General features: G+C 43.8%; 1 protein-coding gene across 1 annotated transcript; it reads right to left on the reverse strand.

Moving 5' to 3' along the window:
- Positions 1 to 608: 608 nt before the first annotated feature.
- Positions 609 to 20,444, reverse strand: eif3c (eukaryotic translation initiation factor 3, subunit C). The gene is made up of 26 exons (XM_083786717.1): positions 20,309 to 20,444; positions 19,031 to 19,148; positions 18,887 to 18,952; positions 18,078 to 18,267; positions 17,186 to 17,311; positions 16,931 to 16,982; positions 15,193 to 15,314; positions 14,941 to 15,071; positions 14,235 to 14,379; positions 12,633 to 12,736; positions 12,289 to 12,430; positions 11,796 to 11,921; positions 11,620 to 11,713; positions 10,103 to 10,290; positions 9,171 to 9,395; positions 8,325 to 8,516; positions 7,679 to 7,850; positions 7,046 to 7,205; positions 5,715 to 5,780; positions 5,219 to 5,306; positions 4,867 to 5,032; positions 2,539 to 2,598; positions 1,971 to 2,015; positions 1,629 to 1,667; positions 1,413 to 1,460; positions 609 to 1,099 (listed from the first exon to the last, which is right to left on the reverse strand). The coding sequence occupies exons 2-26, from the start codon at positions 19,126 to 19,128 to the stop codon at positions 966 to 968; spliced, it is 2,979 nt and encodes a 992-aa protein (XP_083642843.1). The 5' UTR covers positions 19,129 to 19,148; positions 20,309 to 20,444; the 3' UTR covers positions 609 to 965.
- Between the last annotated feature and the right edge of the window lie 548 nt (positions 20,445 to 20,992).

Consider the following 20,992-nt stretch of genomic DNA (forward strand, 5'->3'; position numbering starts at 1 on the left):
GTTTTGTAAAGTGAGCTGACTACCACACAAATTCAAGCAATGGGCAAATAAGTAAGATATCATTGGTTATCTCTTTAACTTACACGTTCCATAACAAGGGGAGTGAAGACGCTCATGTGTTCATTCCTTCTGGATTGAAGAGGGCTCCCTGGCTTTTCTACACGGCAAATCAAGGGAATCAGCTTCAGGTTTGCATTCTTTAATAATTACGAACATTATAAAAACAGAAATGGAGTATAGCGTCATCTTGTGTATTACTTTGTTACAGTACCTCTCAAGTGGGTGAGCTACTTGAAGTTCTTCAGCAACATATCCATCGGACCACCCAAAGTCCCAATATTAAATCAAATCAGTAAAACTTGTAATGTCAGCTCACTTGACTTGAGGCTGCAGCTTGAATGAAATGTATTATTCGAAGTGAAAATGTATCAACGGTTCCAATACCACCAAATTAAAGATTAGGGGATCGGGTTAGATTATGACATGACGATTATGACGCATTACAAACTCACAAGCCATACGACGTTTAACTATGTGGTATAATGATAGGTAACATTACAAAACAAACATTAAAATTAAAATAAACAAAAAACTCCTCAGACATATAATAGTAATTGAACAATGTTTTATTGAATAGGTTACCAGAAAAAAAAAACTGTCTGCTTGACCAAACTTTGTACGCCAGTACCACTGCAAATTAAATTAATCTAACGTAATAGCAATAATAACCTAGAAAGGTTATTTCCGGCTCAACAAACAGGAGTGGCCAGTAGTGAAATATCACACTATGCAGTTGAAGTAGAGGACCGGGATTTCAATGTGTTTCAGTATTTTGTTAAAATAGTTTAGCATCATTACCACTGAAAAGAGACAGTCATTGTCAAGCATGGTAACTCAAACACGTAGTTATGGAATGAGGGCTATAGACGAATCGTCAGGATCGAGCTCTGTACGGTTTCTCCAGCTCAATAGTTGCTTTGATTCTGGTTTCGGTAGCCATCTCGCTGGTAGCCTCCCTGGTAGCCTCCCTGGTAGCCACCCTGGTAGCCTCCTCGCTGGTAGCCTCCCCTGTTGTTTTGGTAGCCTCCCCTCTGACCTTCTGTGGGTGCAGGATAAGAGTGGAGGTAAAGATTAGTAAACACAAAAAACACACAAGTCACATACATGCAAAACTCCTACATGAGAGCTGGACCAAGACGTTAGTGTTTTCCGATGGTTAAAGTCTGATGCCCAAGGTGGTGAGAACAAGAAGTTTAAATATGCCACAACATGAAGCAGGATATATTATACACACAAACACAACGTATGCAGTTTTAACAAAACAGAACAATTGAAGACATCTATTAGAAAAGAAGAAGAAAAAAAAGACAATGTTAAGTGGTGAATGAAGGAATTAATTAGTTCATAAGCACCTCGTTGGTAACCACCTCTCTGGTTCTGGTAACCACCTCTCCCCCCCTCTGAAAACCACACAGCGAGAACAGTTTAAACATTCATCCAACATTCAGTTTACACATACTGTATGCCTGACTGAGTAGCTGCAGATCATTGATAGGCTCTTTGAATGTATTTTTCCCATAGCCTGCATCTGCTCAAGCTTAATATTAAAAGAAAGAAAAAAAACCCACCTTGATAACCACCTTTGTTCTGGTAACCACCTCTCCCCTCTGAAAACCACACAGCGAGAACAGTTTAAACAACCAACCATCACACTTAATATTCAACATTCATGACAGACAACGTAACACATTCAATAATCTCCTTAGTAAGCTATCGATTGTTCGATTAATTTCTATCAATAGCAATGTTACAGTAACAACCCGCAAAACAAATACAATGTTGTCTCCGCCGTGGATAAAAGTCTAGACTGCTGGCTGGAGAGTGTATGATGTGATCAGACAAGAACATGCCAAAACAAAAACATTTCTGAAGTGTTCTAGGAGGTGAAATGCCCAGGTGGCCACACGTACCTCTCTGAAAGCCACCTTGTTTCTGCTGGTAGCCACCCTTATTATCTGAAAGACAAAAGGTTCAAACATCAGCACTGTATAAACCAGTGATGATCAACATTTCTAATTTCAAGCACCCTCAATTCGATATTAATTAGTTTGCACAAATGGAACAAAATGGACCAGTACAGGACCACTGGTGCACTAGTTACAGACACATAAGGGTCCAGTTGGTTCCAATTACAATCAATCATTTAGCTGGGGACCCCCAAGAGCGCCTGGTGGTTCCAGGACCCCACATTGAGAAGAGAACCAGTGATTTAAACATGTCTTCTTCAAAGTAGATGGGGCCATTAATATTTCTATGTAATCAGTTACATTTTACATATTTCAAATATCTTCGCAGTCTTGAATCCTGGCCAATGAAGAAGCTGGAAGCAACCAAGTAGAAATGTCTTATTTAGCAGTATTTGAGCAAGAATAGATGTGTTTGGGATGTGCAGCTCATACAACGGATACCTGAGACTGGGATTATACAAAGTACCAGAGCAGTTATAGAATGTGTGATAGGATTTTAGTTCATAAGCACCTCCTCGTTGGTAACCACCTTGGTAACCACCTTGCTTCTGTTGGTAACCGCCTCTCTGCTCTGAAAACCACACAGCAAGAACAGTTTAAACACACAAGCACCACACTTGACATTAACATTCATGCAGACAACATAACACATTTACTAATTTTCACCTCACAATTTGCCACACAACAGATTACATCTACAATGTTCTGCCACATTTTACAATACAACAATGTAAAAGCAGCCTTCTGCCTCACTTATAAGTCAGCTACTAATTCAAATGTATCAATAGCAATGTTACAGTAACAACCAGCATCAAAAACACAATTGTATCTCAGCTGTAGATAGAACTTCTATACAGCCTGGCGTTTACAATGTGATCAGAAGTGTTGATTGTTGATACATGTATTGGTATTACAAAGGATATACAGGTAGACTAGTGCTTCTCAAACTTAGATTTCAAGTTTGATATTCATTAGGCCACGGACCCACCATTTGATAAAATGTTCGGGGTGCATACTTAGTTTAGACTAGTCATTGGTTAGACATGGCTTAAGGTTAGGTTTAGGTGTGCTGCCCCGTGGGAGGTTAGGTTTAGGGTGAGGGTTTGAGATAGGTTGTAGTTGTAGGACTAATGACTGGTCTAACCAATGACTAGTCTAAACCAAAAACTGTCTAAACTAAGTACTGCACCCCCGCAAACCTATTTTTGAACGACTGACGTCACCTCAGGACAAATAGGTTTGCGGTAAGGTTGGGCGATATGCCAATCTTTTTCAATCGCCAATCGTCTGACCAAAAATCGGCGATTGACGATGTATTCGTGTCATACAAGTAAAGTGAGAACAGCTCACTGCAGGTCGCAAAAAAGCCAGATCTACAAGCTCTCAAGTTGCCGCGTCCTGCCTGTTTTTGCCGCTCCGTTCGCTAGGCATTGAGAACTTGTAGATCAGTCTGTTTCTGCTGCGCAGCCAGGGTAACTTGCTCCCTTGCCTCCCCGCACCGGTCCATCGGAGGCTCGGAGCGGAGCAGCGGAGCCGGGCTGCGGCCGGGCTGTTCCACAGGCTCTCAAGGCATCGCATCCTGCTTGTTTGCAGTGCCGTTCGCTACGCGTTGAGAGCTTGTAGATCTGTCTATTTTTGCAGCGCTGGTGTCGGGGTTTGTTCACGTTTTCAATAAAAATAACTTAGATTACAGGCGGAGATGAAGTTCAATCAGTGGGTTGCACCAGTAGGGGCTACACGCTAAGCTAAGCGCTAAGCTAACGAATGATCCCCGAGCCTATACAGTGGAGAAGTCTTGCCTCCCCGCACCGGTGTCTGAGGCTCAGAGGGGCGCCCACATGCTGCTGCTGATCCACAGGCTCTCAAGGCGCAGCGTCCTGCCTGTTTCTGCAGCACCGTTCGCTACACGTTGAGAGCTTGTAGATCTGTCTATTTTTGCAGCGCTGGTGTCGGGGTTTGTTCACGTTGTCAATAAAAATAACTTAGATTACAGGCGGAGATGAAGTTCAATCAGTGGGTTGCACCAGTAGGGGCTACACGCTAAGCGCTAAGCTAACGAATGATCCCCGAGCCTATACAGTGGAGAAGTCTTGCCTCCCCGCACCGGCGTCTGAGGCTCAGAGGGGCGCCCACATGCTGCTGCTGATCCTCAGGCTCTCAAGGCGCAGCGTCCTGCCTGTTTCTGCAGCACCGTTCGCTACACGTTGAGAGCTTGTAGATCTGTCTATTTTTGCAGCGCTGGTGTCGGGGTTTGTTCACGTTGTCAATAAAAAAATAACTTGGATTACAGGCGGAGATGAAGTTCAGTGTGTTGAATCAGTAACTACACGCTAAGCTAACGCTAAGCTATAAGCCTATACTAACACTAGCAGCCTGTTTTTTATTTTTTCCGCCCCGACTTCACGGGTGGAGCATTGGGATTGTGATGAGACACGAGACAGCAGTGTGCATTCTGTTGTGACTGTATATTATTAAACTGCATGGGTCTGGACTCCGGAGCTAAAACAACATGTAGGCTACAGCCTCCCTCGGCTCCCAGCCTTTACTCTGGCAGGCGGCTGCCGTAAGTGCCGTTCCCCGATGCTTCTGACTGCTGAGTGCGGGGACTGTGGGAGCATACCGTTATAACGGGAGGCGAGGATTTCCACCCGGCCGCTTGCTGGCCCAAATTGATTCACATTCACTTTACAGGTTAATTGGGCTAAATCGTCCTGAAAAATCGCCTAATAAAAATATTCGGCGATTGGATTCGTATATTCGCGATTGACGATGTATTCGTATCGTCACCCAACCCTAGTTTGCGGTGCTGCTCTCAGGGGGTCTTGGGTTCTGGACTTACCTCTGTTGAAATAGCCACCGTACACTCCCTGCTTGAGGTCAAAGACGCGCTCGTTGTTCTCAACCAGGCCGCCCAGCTTCTCAGCCAACTGCAACGCCATGTTCTGCAGAGAGGTGGGCTCTGTGCGGTGCATCACCACCGTCTGGGTGGGCTGGTCCAGGGACGCCTGTGGGCGACCATCACATACACATGCGGGTGTCAATGCTTTCATTTGAAGCAACCGTCTCAATAACGGCACCAGAGAAGCTCATCATGTCACATGTACATTCAGCTCTTCCATATTGTGTATATATATATATGTCACATAATATTAAAACATTCAGTGCAGTGGTAGAGCAACCATGTGGTTTACCATGAGCTCTTCATTAATGATCATCTTGCTGATGATGCTGTGGACCATGGGCAACTCCAGTTCAAACATCTCTGACAGAGTCCCCATGCTGGAGAACAGAAATAATGACATTATGTCACATCATTTACATAAACATAGATAGAACATTCAAGCCACAACTCACTGTACACCTCAATACATTTGAGACATTACAATTTTTACCAACCAGTAAAAATGTTGAAGATATGATTTTGTCTATATACTGAAGATACAAAGATCCAATGATGTGATATGTATAGATCTGGTGTTCATATCTGTTGACTGGTATACACTATAGTACACAGTATATACAGTATGCCACCTGTCTGTATTTGTATGGGTGATGAAGACTTCAGTGGCCTGAAATGTTAATAAATATGGTACGATAACAGAAGGTGTGCAGGTTCTCTGCCCAAGAGTCCAAATCACTGACAGACATGCCCTGTAAGCAGTAGAGCTCTCTGGGAACCGTGCTCACCTGATAGAGTCATATACACTGCTGTATGTGAACAGGTAGGTCCTCAGTGATTCCTCTTGGATCTTCCTACAGATGGAAACAAATTCAAAATCAAACGTACTTATTTTTTAGTATTTGCTAGCATGCTACTGAAAGTAACAATTATATGAGTGTGTGAACAGGGTCTTAATTTTATGTCCAATGCATGATGTCACAAAACAACCTCCTCTAGCCATTGGGGCATTCATTAAAACAAATCGATGCATCGATTTCATTAACACAAGTCGAAATTAGGAGAAGTCGAAAGTCGAAAAACATAATGAATAATAATAAATAATTTCAATTGATTTCCCCATATTATATGTTTTGCTCTATGTGTGCGTGTGTACAGAATTCAAACTGTAGGATTGATTATTGTCACGGACGGACAGAAGTCATTCTTTCCCTTTGCATACCACACCGGAGCGCAGTCAGTGCACTCACCTATTAGTTTGCATTGCATTCAGAATGCGCCCTTAATTAACAACCTAACTGCAGCTGTGTATGGCTCTCAGCGCGGTCGGTGTCCCACCTAAGTTGAACTGAATCATACGCTGTGTCAGAGAAGTAACAGATGGAAGCGCGCAAACTTTATCCCTAAACTATATCCCCCCCACCTCCGTGCTGGAAATAAAACGTCTGGGTTTCCGAGGCTACATCCGTGCTGACACAATGACTGTCCTCCTGTTTCTGGTTTAACTTTACGCGCAGGGCGCATGAATCTCTCCGTCTCCCGTCCCGTGCGGGTTGTTTTTTGCATGGCTCAGAAAATAAGTATGGTAACAAACTAACATGAGAATTGAGAACGTTATCGAATTGGAGGAGACAGTTCAGGTCGTGAACGTGGAAGGTAATAGCAGATTATATTCTGATGATGTGCCAAACTGCTGCTTGGTGCTGTAATGTTAATATAGACCTATGTCTTCTATTGTGTTCTGAAGGTCGGGCTGCTGTAGGCCTACTGCCACTAGTGTTAATGTTATATTTCGTATTGTGTTCTCGGGCCGCTGTGCTGCGCTGTGTGCCAATTATGCCCCCTCCTGTTGTGTTCTCTTTTCTGGTCTGTGTACCAGTGTGCGACGCACACTTGCGTGTGTGCCTGCACTGTTTACTTACTATTACATTTTTATGTTTTCATAAGCAGCCAGTCTGTATATTGTGGCTTCATCACTGAACACTGCATTGTGGCTTCGTTCATAAACAGCACACATAGTAACTTATTATTGATAGCTTAAAAATAGGGGCATGAGAGAAATGGCAACGTGCATTGTGATTAAATGATTTGAAGTGTGATAAAGGAGGTGCACGCTCACCTGACGAGCATCTCGCGTACTCTCGATGTCTCTGGGAACAGGTCCCAAACCTTGCTGTTCATCTTTTCATTGATGATGAAAGAATGGCATGTGCGCCAGTCGCCCATCTTCATGGCCTTACTGGCTGCCACCACATGCTCCCTCATGCTCTCAGGTGGTCCTGGGGGGGAACACACAACGTTCAGTTCAACTGTGTACGGGCACTGCTTTAGGAAAGTTGGACCAGAAAATAACTGAAAAATGGCTCTTAGGTACCGTTTTCCAGTAATGCTGCAAATCTTAGATTCCTCTCGTTTGACATGCATGTTCACATCATCTTGGACAAAATAGACAATTTTACATCGAGGTGCCCAGATTTCCAAAGTGCCCACCTAACCTGTATCCCATCAAATTATATACCAACTAGGCATATGAAGATTGAAGACGCAAGGTGGATTTTGAAAACGCCCCAGAAAAACCCTTTCTATATATAATATCTATAATATTCGGCAGAAATAGCTCTAACAACATGCTCGCATTGTGCCGTGATGAATCTGTAGATCTGCATTTTCAGCGAAGACATTTAGTGTAAAGGCAGAAAAAGAATATAGAGTTTAAGTGGATAAGAGGTTGCAGTGTGGTGCATTGGCGTACCCAGCAGTGGCTGCCTCTCTCCCACCCTCAGCTGGTGGTGAAACTGTTTGCTGATCATCCTACGGCGGGCATCAAACTCATGAGCGGCCATGTAGGGGATTTCCAGCAGCATGGCTGAGACCAGGTACACGCACTCCAGCAGCTCCAGGTTGATGTGCATGTGGAATGGCACCTAATGGGGACAGACACAGTGTCACATTATGGCTACTGGGTTATACACAGCGTGCATGCCGTGTTTCGAGTACTTTCAATATTTCAGCGTGCAATTTAGCAGGCAGCGCCTGTGTTTGCACAATGGTTTTCGGCCGACTATCTGAGGAAATTCCGGAGGACGTAAAAATATATATTGACCTCACTTTATGTCATCACGTTTGCCACCGAATATTGTATAATGTTTTTTCGGTCAAGGGTCGATTTTATCAGTTTTCCGCAGCCATCTAGTGGGGTGTTGGTGCCAGACTGACAGCTAGCGATAGGCCACTACTTTCGGATTCGCAAAACGCAGCGAAAAAAAATCCCCACACACACCCCTTACACATCCCTTAATTATAATATAGGACACAGATAGGTGAGAGCGCTTCTGGGCACCATTGAGGAAAACCCGTCATGCAACACAAAGCCAGAAGCCTTGTGTCGAAGATCTTACCTGTCTCCTCTTTTCGATCTTCTCCTGCTCTGCGTTCCTCTCCTGCATGTTCCTCATCAACAAACCCTGGCCCAGAAGCTCCTTGGCGCGACCGGATGACTGGATGTCTAGCAAGGCATTGTGGGCGTCCTTGATCATGCCCTGACGGAAGGCGCAGATGCCCAGTTGCACCATGGTTCTGTTATACAGGATCTGAATATATATATATGTCAGAGAGAGAGAGAGAGAGAGAGAGAGAGAGAGAGAGAGAGAGAGAGAGAGAGAGAATTTAACAAACACTGTTGAAAATACAATTTTATGTGTGCAGCTAGTGCTACACACGTCCCTGAATGTAACGGATACCAAAGTATAACAATGAAAAGAAAATACCGTAATTTCCGGACTATAAGCCGCACCTGAATATAAGCCGCACCAGCCAAATTTAGGGAAAATCCCATATACAAGCCGCACCGGACTATAAGCCGCACCGGACTATAAGCCGCAGCTACGTTAGCTCAGAGCCTGAGATGGCTCTGCGTTAGCTGTAAAAATCCATAGATTAGCCGCACCGTTGTATAAGCCGCAGGGTTCAAATCATGGGTAAAATGCCGCGACTTATAGTCCGGAAATTACGGTACAATAAAAACATGATACACACACACACACACACGTAGTGAAAGTAGCAGATCTACAAGCTCAAAAAGCATTGAAATGTGACTCGTGAGCTCAGATAAAAAAAAAAACATTACACAACCATTGTACAACAAAGTATAATACAGGATTAAGTGGTTAAAAAAAACCTAGAAGTTTTGTATTCATTTCCCAGCCCTAGTACATAACACGTTCTGGTGTCTGCTGCCTGCCTACCTGTACAGGTGGGTCGGCGTGCTGGATGTTATCCTGCAGATGGCTCATGAGCATCAGGTCACGGGCCTGGTACCAGCGTGAGTGCAGGGCGTGGTGGTAGATGTGGCAGAGAATGGCGCAGGTTCGGATGCGGTCCGTGCGGTCCTTGGAGTAGATGAACTTGCAGAGTTTGTCCATGATCAAGGCGCTATCTTCACCCTCGCTCTCCTCTTGGTCCTGCTCCGACTGAAATGTGTGTGTGCAGAGAAACCTGGCTCAACATATGACCTACCACAAGTCATCAGTGTGACACAATCTGCAATTATACCAGTAATATAGTGAAGAGCAATGATTTTAAATTCCCATCTGAAATGGAAAGTAAGGCAATACTTGGTCAAGTTGGCCGAATACCGAACCTGTATCGGCAGTTTTTATTCAAATTCTTTGATTTTGTTTCCCCAAAGTTTTATGTTGCCGTCATGGCTCTAACTCTCTTGTGCGCGTACTAACCTTGCCTCCCACCACTGTCTCCTCTTGGCCTCCCTAGTGTCCCTCCCTCATATTAACATTGCATAGAAAGTGATGCACTTGACTTAATGCAGGTAAAATAATGGTTCACTCAGTTGTCCAGTTTTAAGGTAGAACCTGAGCTAAGGTAAAAGACGTCTTCATTATGTGCAAATAAAGACGTCTTATACCTTTGCTCAGAGTGCAGATTCTACTATTCTATTATAATTGTTGTTTACAATGTAGGGTCATCAGGGTAAACATACTGCTGGCCAATACTGCATCATCTAAACATCCTGTTTCGGCATAATTCATTTTTTTAAATCTTTCAGCTGAAAACCAAAATAAAATCAAAATATTGGTGCAACCCTACAGTAAGTCATCGGAAAGGCCCTTGAGTTGCTTTGCGTTTCATCAAGATTTGCTCTTCTATTAAGAAGTGTTACCTTGGTCTCTCCCTGGAGGCCGAGGCTGCGGCGGTGAGCCTTGTAGTCGAACTTGTAGTAGGTGTGCATGATGCGACGCAGGTAGACGCGACACACCTCCTCCGTGCTTCCCTTGTTCTCCAGGTAGTCCAGCAAGCGGTCAATGATGCCACAAACATGGCCCTCGTCCTTCAGGTTGTCCACGTACTCTGAGTTAGGATTAGATTAGATACGTTTTTATTTCACGATTTTGTAACCCATTTCTGGCTGGACGTAGCGAGTGGAAGGAGCACGTTATTCCAACCAGTTCCTTTCCCCTCCAGAACATGCAAATGCCACACAGAAATGTCCTGTGCCAACCCTACATCAGGTATAAGCACTGATGATGCGGAGGAGAGAACACGGCTCAGAGTCCATTGTTTGTCCTTTTAATGATGTATTCAATATGATGTACACTGAGACATGAATTAACCCATTCTGAACGGGCACCCATTTTGGTGTCAGCATCACGTTATGCTTTAGCTATTGAAAAATAGCAGATCTACAAGCTCATATTGCGCCACCGAGTGGTGCGATACGAGCTTGTAGGTCTGCTATTTTTGTAAAAATCGAAGAACGACTGACATTTTTAGAATCTGATCTCGGGTCAGAATGGGTTCATCAGACCAGTGTGTGTCCAGTGGAAAACCTTGTATGAATCTGATCTCAGGTCAGAATGGGTTAATCACTAATGTCGAGGTCACATGACTGACATTGATTGGGGACTGATGGTGCATGGTGCGTCACACCATATATAAATGTATTGATGTATTGTCTACTCATTTGTATGAAGGTCTGAAGAAGGGCTTTGGCCCGAAACTTTACCACATTTAAGTAAAAGATATGTCTGGGAGCAGAAATAGTTGTGCAAACTTTTTTATTCTTGATATGTATATATGTATTCTTGTTTGATCCGGCACCCAGCCTATTAGATGTGCATGTTTTTGGCTGTTTTTCAGCGTCCTCTGCCACTAAGTAATGGAACTAATCAGCAGCCATGACGATGTCCTGGTTGAGATGACTGAAGGAGACAGTTTGTATGGACGTTGGTGGCAGCATAGACATATAAATGTAGACACCCCTTCCGGCTCTGGAATGTGCTAAAGGAGGGGAAAATGTTTTGTGGAAGCATAAGCGTGCATGTTCGGTCTGATAAGTCCCGGAAAATATGCGCTGCAATTGGCCAGTAGTGACTTGAGTGGCAGCGTGACGTAACGTGCCTTCCGCCCCAAGTGTAAATTATTCCACCCTTCCTTCAACACACATCGGTCCAACGAACTGTGTGTGAGTGGCAGGGCCTCACCTTGAGAGTGGGGGTCAGTATTTAATATCTATGAGTGGCAGGGCCTCACCTTGAGAGTGGGGGTCAGTATTTAATATCTATGAGTGGCAGGGCCTCACCTTGAGAGTGGGGGTCAGTATTTAATATCTATGAGTGGCAGGGCCTCACCTTGAGAGTGGGGGTCAGTATTTAATATCTACGAGTGGCAGGGCCTCACCTTGAGAGTGGGGGTCAGTATTCTGCATGATCTTGGTGAACTCCTCATCCATCCTCTCCACCAGGGTCAGAATACAGCCACGCACCCTGAAAGGCTGACGGACACAGAGAACGATGTCACAACTCACACAGGCTATGGAGTGCTACGGTGAGGAATGAAACGGGAGGGTGAGCTACCTGTTCGCCGGCGGCCAGGTTCTCGCTGTCCTCTGCGATGTTCTCCCCAATGAAGATGTTGCTGTTTGCGAACAGGATGTCCAGCAGCTCGTCTATGCACTCCAGACACTTCTTCCACATGTCCGGCTAGAGTGACACAGGGATATCTGAGCAAAGGGCACTTCTCCTCATTGTTGTCGCTCAATTGCTGTTTTATGTTGTAGCAGAGCTTTAATCTACAAGACCATTTAGAGTAAGGTACTGAAAATGTACAGGGCTACATGCTTTTCCAGACTCAACTTTAACTTCACACACTGTCAGTTTATAAAGTGACAATCATTTGGGCCATATCGACAGTGAGAAATTACTTCACATACTGATTTATATAAAATTCTCTAAATAATATCTGCAACATGCAGTCATTAGGTGTATTGTGATTGAACAACATTTACATACTCAAGGATTTATATAAACACCTGTGCAAGAATGTTTACCAAATGTCAGCATGTCCTACCTTCATGAAGGCAGCTAGGTTGGGGTTGTAGTCATAAAGGGAGGCGACAATGTTGAACTTGATCTTGACAAGGATGCCCTCGCCCAGGGTGTGCTCATTGGAGATGCCTGCCAGGGCATGGAGCAGCTCTATCTGGGCAGCTCTGCCAGAGGAGGAGGGGATGGAATCAGAGATCATTTGGAAAATATCACCTACAGCAGTAGACTAAAGCTTCCATTTACATAGTATTTTATATTTTGCCATATGCCGAGTGCTCTGTGTTGCTGTAGTCCTGCTCGTTAGCAGTCTGAACTTTAAAGATATATTTCATGAGTGCTCAGTGGAGCGGTAGTCCTGCCGTTTACCTGTCTGTGCCCTTCTTGCCTCTAGCTTGCAGGATCTCATTCAGCTTCTTCACCACCACAACTGTGTTGATCTCTGTGCCCTTAGCAAACATCTTGGGCTTCTCCTGTACAGTGAAAGATGATAATAAACGAACACCATTTGTCGATGTGAATGTTATTGTACATTCCACCATACTTCCATGGCAAAGAGTCAGTCTGGATTTATGAAATGCAGATCTGAAAATGCATCCCGTTACGATTAAGGCCCTCTACACACTGCACAATATTTACTCTGATTACACTGCACAATATTTACTCCGATGATGCTGTCGGGGAGCTTTTCTGGCGCTCGCCGACACAACCCCTAATCGGACGCAAGGTCAGGCTTTGATAGAGGTTTTCCTCGCTGTGTGTAAAAAGGCTCTACGAGAAGATCCAGCGCCGATAAATGCGCTCGCCGATGCCTTCCCGAGCGTTTCTGAATATCTAGCAGGTTTGATATTTGACTATCTCGCTGACTGGACATCATACAGTATGAACGTGGTTGCGACCGCTCCCTGAAAAGGACTGTATTACAGCCAATGAGAGCACAGGACAGCCGTCTGTCTGTATCGATAGATGATATATAACCTTTATTCAGTGGGTAAATCCAGGTGTCATACATATTGGTAGCTATATTAGCCTAATATTGCTGTTAAATAGTCAGAATCTACACTGCAGCGCAAACATTTGGACCACGTGCGCTCTGTGTGTGTGCACGCACGTGCTGAGAACGGAGACAGAGACGCAGAGTTAATATTTAATGAAAATCAAGAAGTCTGCTCTACATTTCAGCTGTGTATTCTGTGTGTGCATGCGCAGAGAGAGAGAGGCATCCGGTGTCTGTATCGCGCATGTATCATGGGATTCTGCACGTACGTATATGTATCTTGGTACTCTTGCAGTGTGCGATCCCTAGATGCCGATTAATAGTTTACTGAAAGCCAGAGCTGGAAAGCAAAGACTCCTGTAGTGTGAAATACATAATCCGATGACTTCCCGACAACGTTAAAGGTCCTACAGTCTGTAGGGGCCATAACAAACGCCTAGTCACTTTCAGTAACAGGTAAGGATGCCCGATATATCGGTCATCATATCGGTGTTGGATCGGCCGTAATAATGCATATCATTTTAATAATATATCATTTTAAACAATTATTGTTTTATAATGTTTGTTTGATTGTGAACATCCATAGTGTTGGAAACTTGCTTTTAGACAGATAAAGTTGGCATCAGTAAATATCAGTTATCGACCATAACAGCAAGGTTGATTATATGTGATCGGTATCACATTGGAGCATCCCTAGTAACAGATAATTAACCCATTTAGACCCGAGGCCCATTCTAAAAACTCCTTCTAAAACCTAACCTACGGTTTCTGAAAACCTTCAAAAATTCAAAACATAAATGATGTTGGTACAGTACATGTAAAGCAATAACTAATGAGCCAGAGGTAACATCCGGATTCAAAGGTAAAACAACGTATGGCTTGCACCAGGTCTAAATGGGTTAACACAGACATGTGGTCGTTCTAAATGCTATAAATGCCTAAATTGGCACGGACACATGCAGACATGGCTTTACCTGAGGTACACCGCCCTTCACCTTCTCCCAGCCTCCTTCTCCCTCTCCCTCTGGGCCCTCCTCCTCTGCCTCCTCCTCTAGCCTCTCCTTTTTCTTGTTCTTCTTCCTCACTTCTTTCTTCTTCTCAGACTTATCATTACCAGTGCTGCACAATTATGTGAAACATTGTCAAAAATCATTACTTTACGTTTCACAGTTATGCAATTTGTGAAACCCAAATCCAATCCAATCAGGCTAACAGAGGTCTTTGCATACAACTTGATCAAAGCTTTGACACCAATAAGCACAATGAGCAGAAAAGGCATTAAGACAATTATAGGAACATCCTTTTCCACCAAAAGCCACAATCACCAGTAATTGTGATTCATAATCTTGATTAAAATTATAATCCTGAGTATTTTTGCTTAATGTTGTAGCCATAATTATGCAGGCCTACTTCTTGCACTCCTGTGTCATGGGGGATGGAGAGTAGAGGATATGAATGCCATCCAGGCTGCTTTTCTAACCACTTAATTAAGCCATTTTTAATAAAAAAGAAAAATTATAATTTGAAAATGTGCCCAAAATAGGGAATAGGGATGGTTAAAAAGAAAACGCAAAAAAACACAAACTACTGAGCAATACAATAAAGACTCATTCAATGGGTTTTACTGTTTTACTAATTTGCCAAACAGAGAGGAAGGAAGGGAAGGAAGGAGGGACTCACTTCTTGAGGAAGACCTGAGCTAAGGAAGCCTGCCCTCCCTCTCCGTCATCGGAGCTCTCACTGCCACTGCCTGCGGAGTCCGAGCCCCACTCTCCATCTTCATCCTCATCGCTGCTAGAAGATGACTCGTCCTGTCAAGAGGGGTAAACAATGACCATTGAAAGTTAGACAGCACAGTCTTGGTTGGGGCTAATGAAGGGAAAAGGATGCATGCGTTTTGACTGTTCAACATGAAGTGAGCCTTGAACATACCCCAGAGCCTTTGGCGGTCTTGAGGAACTGGCTGGCATCTGGGGTGGGTTCGGCTGGAGGCTTCTTCTTCAAGAACGATTTGGCGTCATCTTTCTCGTCATCGTCACTGTCTGAAGATGAACCTGAGGAAAATAATAAAACACAAAATAAAATGTACAACTTTTTAAACAGCCAGCTACACCATGATTACAGCCACTTCACTGAGGTCGCTGCTGTGCCGCTGCGTTTTTGACAGCTCCGTCAAATGTGACATTTTAGCCTATTTATTATCGTATTTATATGCTTGATTTTAATCAGAGCTATTAGAGTTGTATTGTTTGATGGCCATACTTCACCGTGGTCGAAGACCAGCATCAACAACGACCGTGATCGCCTGCTATCCTGCGACGCCGGTACATCAACAAACAAAACTCCTGCTGGACCTTTTCAACGCAGTGGGTCCCTGTGTAAGTACTGCTGGATCTCAACCCATCCGTTCCATCTATAACATCTCTAGCATCTGATCAACGCACTGGACTCCTATCGGAGTCCGGGTGTGTAAGTAGCCGCTTCTAGCTGTTGGCTAACAGCCTAGTCCTGCGCTAACAACAACAACAACTTCCATCCCCTGTATTGTGTACTGGCAGCTATATCTTTCTCTCCATAGATGCCTCCACTCACCCCGGACCACTCCGAACTGGCCATCCTAAGGTCCGAACTCCAAACAATTGAGTCCCTCCTGGGTGATGTTCTCCGGAGGAAGACTCTGGTCCAGTCCAGGCTGGACAGACTGGATCCAGGGGGACCCCGCTGTTCGAGTCCCATGCCGGGTCCTACTCCTTCCTGGGTGTCTGTGGTCCATAATGGAAGAAAGCGCTCTCTCCCCTGGTTCTCTCCTGACCGTTCCAACTGTCACATTCCGCTGGCCAACTTCTTTTCCCCACTGGCTAGGTCACAGCTAGCTCCAAGTATACGAGCTAGCTTTCGTATACGTGAGGCTTCCCTTTTGTTTTTAGCCGAGGCGACGTACACAGTCAACAGAGTCAGACACACATAGCTCCTCGGTGAAAAAGAAACAATGTACACTACCCGACTTTACGACTTTACACGCTGTTATTTTCATTGTCATTTTGATAAGCTTCATGTTGTTCAGCAGTGCCAGTCCGCAATGCTTTGCACTCCTCCCACTCCACTATGTCGGAACTAAAACCTGTACCCGTAAAAAGTCGGTGGCCGGTGCCTAGGCTGTGAGAGACGGCATCGCACACGAGCAACTTGCTCCAGCACCCGGAAAACAAACACAAGCACAGCGGCGAATGGGAAGATTGCAAATCATCCAAAGCATGCCCTTTTACAACTTTTACTTTTTAGTTCGCTCCACATCTGAAACGGAGAAGCCGAACCATTTGTGTCAGGTTCTCTCAGTAGTAACCCTCGTTTGAGTAAGGACGCGCTGTGATTAGCCACAATGGCCAGTGCACTTGTGCAAGACGTACTGTGATTGGCCAGTAGTAGCTACTTTGAGTGGCAGTCAGTGGGAAATGCTCTCGCCACAGAATTTACTAGTATTCTGGCTATAATAATCATTCTGGGCGGCCTCAGCTGTTGGTACGCAGAAGCGCTTCCCGGCGCTTGATTGACAGCGCATACTGAATTTTGACGACACATGTGCACTGGCGCACCGCTTGTGTGCAGGTCATAGAAACAAAGACAACTAGAATCAACACCAACTTTTTTAAGACAAAAAAGGCAAGCTAACCAGACTCCTCTGGCTCCTTTTCTTCCTCCTCATCTGCAGACTCTTGTGGGTTCTGAGAAAGGGGGAGAATAATTTTTTAAGGACATTATTGACACACCGAAACTAAACTACTAGTGATTATGACCCTGTGATGAAGGCCCCCAGTACCCCACACAGTTTAATCTTCAGTGTTAATTGATTTGTATTTGTAGAGGGTAAACATTTAACTAAAATGGACCTGTAAGGGTCAATTTGGTTAAATTAGCTGTGCAGTACCTCCTTGTAAGAAGCAATCTCAGTCTCATAGTCCCTGTTGTACTTGCGAATCTTCTGGCGGAGCGTGCTGAGCGCCTTGGCGTTGTTCTTGTTCATCTTTTTCTTTCCTTCTTTGTCCTCCCAAATCTGGAAGAGAGGAATTATTCAATAACATATCAATTTCGATATCGTTTGTGATGCAGTAGTTACACTTTATAACAACATTTCTGGAGCTTCTATAGTATGTGCTTTTTAAGAACATACTGAAAATGTTTTTCCCTCTCCCTTTTTGTTTTGATCACTTTCTTGCATTTCTGTTTACAACAAACTCATACTCTACACACTCAAAGACATTATGTTTATTATTACTCAAACATAAACAGTCCATTTGATGTCTCATTTTCATTATTAGCTCATTTTAGGCTGCTTAAGTTGGCTAATCTAGACAAAACACAGTTTCCACTTTCTCCCGTCTCCATGTAAACAGGCAAAACCGTGAATCCGCAAAACTTGTGACATCATGGCTCACAGCGCATATGTTAACATTGATGCAGAGCCGTAGGCAATATTTGGAGTTCCTAGAATGAGCAAGCCCTCACTCACCACGCTCCTAAAAATACAAATTAAGTGACTGGTGACGGTAAATGTAAAACCATGATGTAAACAAAACGTCTTGTTATAAGTAGAACGGATCGGTGGTTCTTGTACATGGGTGCATGCCTGGTCTATCTGGCAGTCCGTCACCGCCAACTAGCAACCTGGCATGCACATTACAGCATTTGTTTCAAATACAGCATCTTTGTGTAAAAGGTGAATAAAAAATTAGAACGCAATGGGACCTTGCCGTTTTCTCTGGAGCCTGGTCTCATGTAAAATTGGCCTGGAATATAATGATGATGTAAGAGATTCTAACCTGGTTGAGATAGTCTTCCAAGTCGGCCAGAAGACGGATATAGAAGGGGGGCACCCCCTCTTTGTCCACTATAGTCTTGCTTTTGAGGAAGGCTCGACATAGCGACTCAAACTCCTCCAAACATTTGGACATGTCCCGGATCTTCATGGCGTTGCGGATGGTCTTGATGGTGTTGGTGAGCTCCTCAAACCTGAGTTGATTAAATAAGGTAGTTTGACTCAAACAGAGATGAAGCTAGAAAGGCACACAGAGAGATGCTACACCTGTACAGTCACACATACAGTCATTCTAAACATGAACAATGAAAATATATAATGAAGCATAGGGGTAAACTTTGACGTGCTTATACTTATACGTGCTCCACTGGGGGAAAACGTTCGTTTAGATTTTGTGGAGCAGTAAGGTGGACCTCACTACTCCTGAATATAAAGAGCATCAGCAGCCATCTCCTTTTTAAGATAAGGGTCAAAGCATGGCTTTTAGAAAATGTTGCAGAACAGTATCATGTTTAACTATATTAGCAATGACATCACAAGTATTTATGACATAGGCAGTGTAGCTCTTGATTGTGTTATTTATTGATTTAATGTTTGCCTGTATTTTGTTGCAATGTTGTTTGTCCCAGACCAAAGACCACAATGACAATAAGTCGGAAGACTGTTTATCCTCAACGCTTCTTAGATGGACATGATGTAACTTGTTTTTCTTGCTTGACGTCTAATCTAATCAAATCAAACTCATCCAATGAAAAATGTTGGGATCTACTTGATTTACTAACTAGTCTGTAACCGTTTCTCCAGAATAGATACCTTTTATCTTTGGCGCTGCGTACGATCCTCTTTGTGTCCTCCTCATCGTCACTAAGCAGCAGCGACCTATGGAATACAATGTTAATGCAAAACAAAGAATGTATTGTGAAGATGCTCTGTGGAAAACTGGCTGGTGCTTCTTACTGCTTGTAATTAGGTCCGGGTGCTTTTGGGGTGATCTCATCCGCGGACGAGGACTCCTCTGACTCGCTGTCAGACCCGGTGGCAAAGAAACGTGACATTGCTGATGAAAGTTGTCAATCTACGGAGACGGAACAACAACAACATTATGTGACAGTTTCCTAAAGAGGAGGGCAGGTTTTGATTTAATCATACAAAATAATCTCAATGTATGCAATTATTTTTAGGTGGTAACTGGACACTTCTCTGGTGATGACAGTCAGACGGTATGTAATGTAACTGTAATGCCGCTGTTTACTGAAGGCAATATGCTATCCCTGCTTTTGTCTGTGGAGAAGATCTGATTCTAAAATGTCAAGTTCAACTAATTTCAGCTCAATGATCTTTAACTATTGAATTGAGGCTAACATATGTCTCAAATAACTGCAGATGAGACTAAATGCAAATGCTTGCCCATGATCAACTAATAAATGTATTCTATTTCTAATTTCCAGGTGAATGAGATTACAAATCGTATCACATGGGGTCTGTGGACTTGTCAAACAGGCATGTCAAACTGGGGGTCCATTAAATTAAAGGTCTAGTTGATAATCACTGTACCAGAGAACTGTGTGGTTGAAGCCCTATGTTTGAAGCTGACATAGCTAGCTAAGCCTGCTGGCAACATGCTACATCAACAACATCAAGGATGAGCCAGTGACGTAACATAAACAATCGGAAGTGCGTGTGTAGCCCATAGAGCGCGATCTTTTCGACAAATCAAATGTCTGTCTGTCTTGCTACATGCACGTCAATGTGTAATTAAATTACCATTTGAATGCATTTTTTTTATCAACAAGAAAGATACAACTGCGCGGTTTGGGGATTAAGAATTTAACACATCGCTTAGTTTCTGGTTTTCGATTATGACGCGACTAACTAATCCTGGTGGTATGAGGCATCTTCTCAGCACCGCGCTAACGTTAGCCACTTTAGCCGTGATGATGACAGCTGGTTATCTAAGACAAAGACATTGACAGTGGTTTTAAATGGTCGCTCTGTCGGAGCACACCATCAACAGCAAAACAAACAAGACAACCAGGCGTACACAACAACTGGCCACAGTTAACAGAACATCTTCTCCTTTATAACCTGCGACACTAATGTGGCGCGAGCGTTGCTCCTATGCTAACGAACACACACACGGCCTACTGAGTCGCGTGGCTGGCTAGCAGCAAATAAAGACGGCCTCGTCGTCCGGGAACCGCAAACATGCTTATATCAAAGTTCCTACGAACTCACCTAAGTCCTTGTTACAGTGGTCTCGTGGTGTGTCGGTACAATTTGGGCTGTTTTATAATCCAGTTTGGCGACTTGGTTGGCCACAAGTAGAAGCGTGCAGAATGCTACCGGTCGGACACTTCCGTCACGAAAGGAAGTAGGAGGGGAAACTCACAAAGCATGTGTGCACTGTGTGTGCAGCAGTGTCAGCAGCTTGTTGATCTCAGAGTACTCTGGTATTCTGTATCATTCGGAGCAGAGCCATAGAGCGGTGGTTCCCAAACTTTTTCAGGCCAAGGAGCAAGGACCCCCAAATTGTAAATCTCTAAAGTCTAAATGTTTTGATGCATTGAAAATGGTGGGCCTTATTGTAAACAAGTGTAATGCTTTATGGTGTCGTCCACTCACTGTTAACAGTTTTTGTATTGAGTTGTAGGCCTACTTGAAATGTACTGTAATTCTGCAAACTGTTAATAAATCAATCAATTTTGATTAGAAAACATACATTAACCACTTCATCCCTATACATTTCAGCCATTTAAAAATAGCCGATCTACAAACTCACAATGTGCATTGAGAGCTTGTAGATCGGCTCTTTTCAATAGATTTTCTACACATTTTGAACATTCTGCAATATGAATACTTAATAGAAGTACATTTTGATGCCGATACTTTTGTACTTCTACTAAAGTACATTTTCAATTC

Source organism: Protomyctophum parallelum, assembly GCF_964188405.1.
Source record: "Protomyctophum parallelum genome assembly, chromosome: 17".
Classification (NCBI taxonomy): domain Eukaryota; kingdom Metazoa; phylum Chordata; class Actinopteri; order Myctophiformes; family Myctophidae; genus Protomyctophum; species Protomyctophum parallelum.